The sequence below is a fragment of the Salvelinus alpinus genome, chromosome 24 (genome assembly GCF_045679555.1).
Source record: "Salvelinus alpinus chromosome 24, SLU_Salpinus.1, whole genome shotgun sequence".
Lineage (NCBI taxonomy): Eukaryota > Metazoa > Chordata > Actinopteri > Salmoniformes > Salmonidae > Salvelinus > Salvelinus alpinus.
The window spans coordinates 28,937,662-28,947,027 of NC_092109.1; the positions used below are offsets into that span (position 1 = coordinate 28,937,662).

General features: G+C 38.5%; 1 protein-coding gene across 5 annotated transcripts; it reads left to right on the forward strand.

The window, feature by feature from the left end:
* The first annotated feature begins 415 nt into the window (after nt 1–415).
* On the forward strand, nt 416–8,080 carry LOC139552495 (seipin-like). 5 transcript variants are annotated; one of them, XM_071364291.1, is made up of 11 exons: nt 416–655; nt 1,244–1,815; nt 2,089–2,170; nt 2,323–2,466; nt 2,981–3,115; nt 3,554–3,651; nt 3,833–3,968; nt 4,102–4,174; nt 4,256–4,336; nt 6,653–6,746; nt 6,886–8,080. In XM_071364291.1, the coding sequence occupies exons 2-11, from the start codon at nt 1,607–1,609 to the stop codon at nt 6,962–6,964; spliced, it is 1,131 nt and encodes a 376-aa protein (XP_071220392.1). In that variant the 5' UTR covers nt 416–655; nt 1,244–1,606; the 3' UTR covers nt 6,965–8,080. The 5 variants fall into 5 exon arrangements, with proteins under 5 accessions (XP_071220392.1, XP_071220390.1, XP_071220391.1 ...); XM_071364289.1 differs by having other exon boundaries at nt 6,678–6,746; XM_071364290.1 differs by having other exon boundaries at nt 3,833–3,962; nt 6,678–6,746.
* Nucleotides 8,081–9,366: the final 1,286 nt, after the last annotated feature.

Sequence of the window (9,366 nt, forward strand, 5' to 3'; positions counted from 1 at the left end):
CTTTGTAGTCCCGCAAACCATTACTGCCCATCACTTGCCCCCTCTCGTCTCCACTCTCTCTCCCTTCCCCCATCATGCCCTCTAATGTTACAGTCTCTCTCTCTCTTCTCTCTCTCCAGACATCTTGATTTAAACTGGAGAGAATAAGTGAAAAAAGACAATGACATGATAATGACATGGATAAAATCTCTTATCATAATGGGAAATTCAGTTGAATCATTTTGAGTAATTATGAACAAATTAATTATAATTTATTTCCACAATAGGAAGCAATAGGCTATGGTTTTGACCATATCATTTTCCCTTTTCTAATCTATGCTATCTATCTTATTTGAAATGTCTACACCAATCTCCATAGATAAAACCTTTCATGGTTACAGATGGAGGTTTGACATCATGTTCTTCTCAACGTCAACCTCTATGTGCACCCTTTACTTATGAACGCGTTGCTTTGCTCTTGAAGTTTGTCCTGTCGTCCGTATCGTAGTTGCAGTTTTTCCTTTAGTTTTTTCCCTTTAGGAAGTAGCTAGCTAGATAGAGTAAATATAATTGTGTATGTCCATAAATATTGTCAGACTTTTCAATTTTAATGATCACAATTATGTGCATGTTAATTGTTAATGTATAGTGCTGCAGCTTTACTATAGACGCTAAGGTGAGTATGAGGAGTGTTGCAATTTTGGATGCATTCTAGCCAAGCACTTGCAGCACTTGTCTTGGGCGAGTTAGCCAGTTGTTAGCATGTAGCTAGCTAGTCAGCTAACGTTAGCTTGCTACCTTGCAGGTGTTTTACTATAAAGGTAGTTATATGTCAACTGAATCTCAGCTCAAATGACATTCTGTTGAAATATATGGGTAACTAGCAATGGCATTCATCGTCATTTTGAAATGTTGTTGTCATCCTCAATGTTTTAGCTAGCTAGCGGCAGATGAGCTTTCCATTAACGTTATTATAAAGGTAAAATGGCTCTGGCCAGCAGAATAGCTAACTAACGTGAGGAGGCTGTACTCGTTTTTTTTGTCATTGATAGATTAAGTCCTTGAAGCTTTTACATATTACTCTGATATACGTATCTCTAATTATTCTCTTACGTTTCCGTTGGCAGTAAAGAAAAAACTCTTAAAACTCATTGTTTGAGACACTAGAAATAGTTTCTTGTGAGTGATGTAGATTTGAATGGTGCCTTTGTATTCAGTATTCATCTGTATTAAAGTCTCAATGCTTTTCTCTTCTATTTTACAGCTTGCTACAGAAATATTAAAGGCCCAGTCAACAGCTCATTATCAGATATGACCTGCAGTAGACAAGGAAAACGTTAATCAGCTAAGTAATTAATGTCATATTAAGGGGATGTGACAAATATATATATATATTATTCCGCAAGGGGTTTTCTAAAGGATGAGCAGGCCAATGTTGGAATTGTTAAGTGGGCTTCCTCCAATTAACAGGGAGCCATAGCCCTCAAAAGAAAAGCTATTTTTTCCCAAGGAAGCAGAGAGAGAGAGTGGCATTTGGCAGGAGCCACAGGAATAGGGCAGTGAGATTTCAGGGAGTGGTGTGGAACCAGGACCAGAGTCAGTAAGAGTCAGTGCTAGGTCAGTCACCATGGGTGGTGTAACGGGACCAGTTTTCCTGTGGCTGCAGGATGTGTTTGGGGTAACTCTCCTCAGAGCCCGCAGGACTCTACTGCAGGCTGCCATCCTCTCCTGCGTTCTAGTGCTGCTCGTCTGGGTGGCCATCTTCCTCTATGGCAGCTTCTACTACTCCTATATGCCCACCGTCAGCTTTTCTACACCAGTGCACTACCACTACAGGTACCGAGAGACATCATTGAAAGTTTGTTTTGTGCCTTTTTGTCTTCAAACTGAAGTTAAATCCACTCTTTACTCTCTTTTCACTCACCTTTTGAATAGTTTATTTAAAAATATATATATATAATTGCTTTTGCATGAGCATTTAGCTACACTTAACAAAATACTCATGCTGTTGCACCTGATTTTTGTTTTGAGCTATTAGTACCATGACAAGGTAAAAAGTGGAGGCCCATAACATGTCACACTTTTTTTCCTGACCACTGTTTGTTCTAGTACTGATTGTGATGCCTCCAATTCAGTCCTCTGCTCTTTCCCCATGGCTAACATCTCGCTGCTAAAGAATGGCAAAGACCAGGTATGCTCTTCACATATTAACCATTATTTTCCTCACCCCCTCTATCCTGAGCTAGATTCTAATATAATTTCAATATGCAAAGAAATTATCGCTGTAGGCAGGTATGCTCACTGTCTCTCTTACAGTATTCTACCCCTCATTGTCTTTCCTAGGTTATGATTTATGGTCAGCCATATCGAATCTCTTTAGAGTTGGAAATGCCTGAGTCGCCAGTCAACGAACATCTTGGCATGTTCATGATTAAGATGTCTTGCTACACCAAGGATGGCCAGACAGTTGCAGCTGTGGCGCGCTCTGTGAGTGATAAAGTGCTATGTTGATTCTGTTTGGCCTCCTACTACACCAATTTCTCTTCTGAGCCTCTCCAAACATTTCAGTGCCAGTTTGTGCCATGTGTCACATACCTGGATTCTCGACATAGCTCACTATAATATATATACTGCTGTGCATACCATTCTTGGTATATATACGCATAGATTGCATTTGGATTACTGATAGTGTTATTTGGGTTGTTAACTGGATTCGTTCTGACGTTTAAGATTTCTTGTTTCTAGTTTTTTATTATTATTTGTGTACGTGTTTGACATTTTGGCTGCACTGTTAGGAGCAATAACACAAGCATTTCCCTGCACCCGCTATTACGTCTGCTAAACTGTGTACGTAACCAATACACTTTGATTTGATTCCTTGAGTTTCCTCGAACATAATATTTCCTCTATTACTTTACAATGTTAGAATTAAACATGGACATTTTTGTTATTTGATGATTGTGTGGCCCTCTGACGGTGACTGATTTATTTTCTCTACCAGGCTATGCTGCACTACCGATCTGGTCTCCTCCAGACATTGAATACTCTACTGTTCTCTCCTCTCCTGCTGACTGGGATGACGGAGCAGAAGCAGCTCGTTGAGGTTGAGCTCTTCTCAGACTACAAGGCCAATTCTGTAAGTGTTATTTGTGGTTGCCTGTACTTATCAAATCAATTTTCCTCTCCCACAGAGCTTGCACTTAGTCCTGTCACGCTCTCTGCACTGGGCCTGCTCAATGAGTCAGATTGTCGTGATCTTGTGATCATCATTTGCATGTTATCTGAATCATTTCATTTTTATCTGATGTAATTCGATTTACCAAGCATACTTCCCTTTCAGCAGCATTTGATGTTCATGTGTTTTCAATTAAATGTACTTGGATAGAACTAATTTATTTAGAAGCAGTCCAAACAAATACAACCTGAGTAAAATGTCCTCTTTCAAAGTGAGAATGAGTTTTAATAATCTTGCAAGCCAGACCACCTAGTCTCGCATTTGTTCAGTTCTGCAAGACTGGCCAAGTCAGACTAGTCTTTTTTAGGTAATAAGCTTCAAATATTTTTCTCACTACAGTATCAACCCACTGTTGGTGCGGTCATTGAGATCCAGTCTCGGCGGGTGCAAATCTATTCAGCTCAGCTCAGGATCCATGCTTTCTTCACTGGTGTCAGGTATAGACCTCCCGATCGTATAAATTATTTCGGTTTCAAATCCAGATTATTTGATGCCAATAAGCCGAATACATAGAATGCCATTCGTTTTCTGACTGTTGTGTATTCCGTTCTTTTGTTTTCATCCTATTCTCCATCCATCTTTCTCTTTCTCTTTTCTCTGAACCCTTTGTCTTAATAGATACCTCCTGTACAATTTCCCATTGACGTCTGCAGTGATTGGCGTGGCCAGCAACTTTGCCTTCCTCAGTGTCATTGTGCTCTTCGGATACCTACAGTTTATATGGGGGGGACTTTGGCCTCCTGAGCAGGTCAGGGTAAGATGCTGTCTCATTTTCTCCACTAATAGGATGTTCCCCATCCATACAGTACATCTTACATTAAAATATCTGCTTGGAACTGATCCTCAAAAACTTAAACTGTGTTTTGTTTTGTTTATCATGTCCGTAGGTTATGATGGGAGACACGACTCGCCTGCAGCGTAGAAGAGAAGAGGCTCGGAAGCGCATGTCCTTCTCACAGAGTGAGTTAGTTCTACTCTACAACCCGCATCAAACCCATTGTGTAAAACAGACATAACATGGTTAATCTGAATGTGTTTTAGCTCAAATGCCTCAGAAAGATAATGATCGTGTGGCTGAGCAGTTGGAAGAACCTAGACAACAAGCATCAGAAATAAAGAAAGGTGAGGGTATTAGGGTCTTTCTATAAATAATGGGGCCAATGTATGACATTGGGATCGAAATTTCAAATTGGTGTGAAACTAAAATAAAAAGGATTTTCATGCAGTTCCACATGTGCTTAGAGGAATAAAAGTGAATATATGGAAATTGGCCCATAACTCCACCTATACAACAACATAGATATTTAATTTATTACTACATTCTAAAATATGTGAGAATAATGTGAACATTGCCTGACTAAACAGATTGAATGCATGGCAATTTCTTTTTAGCCTATGTGGCTGACGCAGCCACGGGAAGTAGTTTGGCGGTGAGGGGGTTCGCACACGCTGCAGAAGGCTATATTGGTCGCTAATACAGGACTATTAAAGGCCCAGTGCACTACTTTTGTGGGAAAACATTTTTTTTCAAAAATATATAGAGATATTTATTCTTCGGATTTTCTCAGGGGGTGCTACTTTCTGCGGCTATGCGCAGGCACACATTATAAATCCATGAATAGCGGTAGCGTTAATCTCACCATTTGAATCTCACCATCGCTGTTTTATAATGAACAAGTGAACAAAAACAAGGTTCCCTTTTTAATGGAAAGATTTGTATGGAAAGCCAACATTAGATGTTGTCGTCATCATAATAACCGCAAGTGGTTTTACCACAAAAAGAGTAGCGCAGCATCCTTCAATTGAAATGGCGGGAAACAAATGAAAGTGGACACATCTCTCACAAAAATGGATAAAAAATGTAATTGCGGATAATTATAAGGGAGGAGGAGAAATTATAAATTGGCTACAGTAATTACAAGGACTTTTCAAGCACGAAATTGAGGAAATGTCTGATGCTCAAGGTAGGCCTTTACCAGTACTTGAATCTCTGAGCTCTAAATTCTACTAAGCTACTTCAAGCCCCGTTTATTGTTTAACATTGCAGGTGTAACATGGAAAACAAAATGTACTTGTCATGTTATTTTATTACCAGATCATGTTGTGAATAAGTCCACGTAATTTGTTTTCATTATATCCAGAATAATTCATAGGAATAGCGTTGGGTGTTGCTCAATAGTCTATCCTATACAGTTGACCACAGTAGACTCGGTGTCCAATACATACTGTATGAAAACATGAACTCATTATCTTGATGCTTTTTCTGTTAAATCTAATGAGACCCTGCTGTAAATCAAGCAGACCACAACAGATGATCAACATCAATTCGCTAGGGATATTAAATCCAAAGTGGATCCAGGCAACTGTCTTCACCGGCGTAATGCATGAGACACCAAAATATTCTGGACATTCCTTGCGAACACCTTTTTTCCAGCACTTGGGCTGTTGTTGTGTCACATGCGCTATCACAACAGCCGTTCATCACTTGACTATCACTTGAAAAATTCCTTCCTGGATCAGATGAATGTAATGGTGTAACTAATCAGCTGGGGACACCAAATATGCATCCAACAAGTATTGTGCATAATTATTGAAGAACCACGTTAATGACAGTATCTATTTAGAAGCAATCGATTTTGCAATTGCGTACATCGTTTTGGATTTGTGTGTTCATGAAAACTGTTTCCCCCCGTAACATAAGGAGACGAAATGTTACGTAGTTACACTGCATTTCTGATATTTCTATACAAAAAACTGTCCCAACAGCTAGATCCAGGATTCTTACAGGGTTCAAGTTCAATGTCTAATTTAACTGATTAATGCTTAATATATGATATAACGACAACTTACACTGGCATAAATGCAAGGACAGAAAAGTTATCTTTTATGTCACACGATTTTGGACAAATCTGTCAAGACACCAACAATGATAATGTGTGTTAAATGTTAAGTTTTAAATCAATTTGTGATTTTTATTGAATATAAGGGGGGATCCTAACTATATCTTAACGTAATGACATGAAGAAAAAAAATGTCAGACTATTATCAATGACTTATTAACAGCTGTAAAAAGTTGTCCGGTGTAGGAAACTGGTACCCTAGTTTATAGAAAGATCAATGAGAATGTGTGAATTGGTGTATACACAAGATATACACAACAGTATATTAAATCAACTGATCTTGATTTAATTTATACGGACTCGTCTCACAGTGTGTTAAATTACTAGTTTGGGCACACTTCTAGTTAAATAAAGGTAAGATTAAAAAAACACGCTGTTGTTGTGGATTTGTAGGCCTACTTGAAGAGTAGTTGTGGATTATGATGACAGGTTATTTTTATGTTTTGTGTAACATCATGCTATGAATGTTACCATACTGTTTTTTTGTTCAGCATAGGTGCTGTTTACATTATATTCTTGCATTCTGTCTCTACTACAGTTGTAATGGCTGTTTGTTTTTGTAGTGGAGCTGGAAACACCAGATGTGATTGGTTCCCTGAACGAGCCCTCTGGTTTGCCAGAGAATCAAACAGGTAAGACTATTTCAGACGAAGATTGTTGACGCTCTGTCTTTTTCCTGAACTACTTGAGTCATTTGTAATAACCTTTCACTGTTATAATCATTTCTTTAGTCTAACTCAACCTGTCTCTCTATCTGCCTCCCTGTGTTAGCTCTAGGGTCGTCATCAGATGTGCCCCTGGAGGCTCCTCAGATTATCAAGACCGATGCAAGTCAGGAGGAGCCTGCTGATCCGGAGGATAGAGGTGCAGGAGCAGTCCTGTTGGAGGGACCCCAGGTACCTCAGCCAGGGGAATCTACGCTGCGTCAGAGACAGGGACCCTGGATGAGTCTCTGAACCATGGATCATCGCTCAGACATTCAAAAGTTCACAGGTCCCTCAATGTGCCTTTCACCGACAGGCAAAGAGAGAGAGATTGATGTATGGATTGAAGCAGAAAGACTGACACACTGACTCCCACAAACACCCTGCACAAATATTCCCTATAGCCTATCATTTTACTTAGCATGTAATTTAATAATAATCATATAATATAATAATATATGGCATTTAGTAGAGGCTTTTATCTAAAATGACTTTGGAACGTGGCATAATAGCTATGCTCTTTGATTTTTCAAAGATCAACCAGTGTCAAGGTTATAAGCCTTCTTTAGTTAGGCAAATATTTGTAGGATTAAGCTCAATCCTGACTCTTGCATGTCCTTCAGAGCAATGAAAATTATCACTCCGGTCTTTAAGCACTTATTTAATTCCCTAGCCTGCATCATTGTAGCAGAGACAGTTGTTCAGCCTTTTTGTTTTACGAATGAGTCTTTAAGGAATGTGTTTGAGCAGGTACACAAGCATAGTTGAGAATGCCTTTTGTGCCTGTGATTGAAGCCTGCGGTTACCATAAGAATCAGAGTGCCCTGAGCTGCTGAATGATGACCCTGCAGATTACACTGTTACACATTTAAAGTTTCTCCAGAGTTATTCATCTTAAACGCAAGGAACATGCATTATGTTTACGCCTCTGTAGAAGGTTATTGTATGATTTTCCTTGAGGAAATATGCCTTTTAGAGCTATTACAGGGACCACCACATTGAATTTAATTTAATTGGGCTGAAACATGTACATTCTATTCCCAAAGGATAGCACTTAAAAGTATTTATTAAAGCACTTGTTTCCAAAGTGGTCCTTAATGTTACTTTGTTTTTAAATTAATATGTATTTTTTCTGTTTTAGATAACTAAATGTTTCAAGGAGCAATGAAGGATATGTTAAGTTACAATTGGAAGTTTTGTTGAAATGTACTCATATATGAAAAAAGTGTTGTAGAAAATAAATAAGATATGGTGAAATGTCATTTGTGAGGTTCATTCAAATGTGAATGAGGGCAATGAATGGAAGGTGATTTGACTTAAGTATGATTCAAATGTTATTTGAGAAGTATTCAAGATCATGAGAATTGTATCAGTATATGAATGATCAGAAATAGTTAAGTCAATTCATACAAATTTCAAACTGAAAAAGATATGACGCAACTGATGAATGATCTGGTTCTTTACAACTTTTAGTTTTATTGACTTTGATATCAAATCAGTCATAGTTTTGTTTGGCTCATTACAGTGCATGTGCATTATGTTTTTCTTTACCTGCAATTGTGTACATGCAAAGACTGTCAAGCAATGATTGTTTTTATGTTATTTAAGCTTTACTGCCCGAGTTTAAAAAATGCTGTGCACAAAATATGAATACATTCAATATTTTGTTGGTAATCAGGAAAAAGGTTGTATGCTGATGATAACATCTGAGGTTATTTTCCGGTGAAGTGGTTCTTTAAGAGTTAGTAGTGTCCTAGCAGTAGGTAGTCAGTTTTCACACTGAAATATAACAATGCAGTGACCGTGCTCTGTAACGTCCTGGCTTTTGATGTGAAATGTGTTTATGAGAGCGTTTTCTTTGTGCCCAGTTCACACCAATGTTGGAATAAGCAGCCTCTGACTTACAGTATCACAACAGCCCTATTCTACACTGAACAAAAATATAGACGCAACATGTGTTGGTCCAATGTTTCATAAGCTGAAATAAAAGATCCCAGAAATGTTTCATATGCACAAAAAGCTTATTTCTATAAAATGTTGTATAGAAATTTGTTTACATCTGTGTTATTGAGCATTTCTCTGTTGCCAAGATAATGCATCCACCTGAGAGGTATGGCATATCAAGAACCTGATTAAACAGCATGATCATTACATAGGTGAACCTTGTGCTGAGGTCAATAAAAGGCCACCATAAAATGTGCAGTTTTGTCACACAACACAATGCCACAGATGTCTCAAGTTTTTAGGGAGCGTGCAATTGGCATGCTGACTGCAGGAATGTCCACCAGAGATATTGCCAGATAATTTAATGTTCATTTCTCTACCCTGAGAAGTTCATTTCTCTCCAATTTCGTTTTAGAGAATTTGGCAGTATGTCTAACCGGCCTCACAACCGCAGACCACATGTATTGCGTTGTGTGGGGGAGCGTTTTGCTGATGTCAACGTTGTGAACAGAGTGCTCCATGGTAGTGATGGGGTTATGGTATGGGCAGGCATATGCTACGGACAACAAAAACAATTGCATTTTATTAATGGCAATTTGAATGC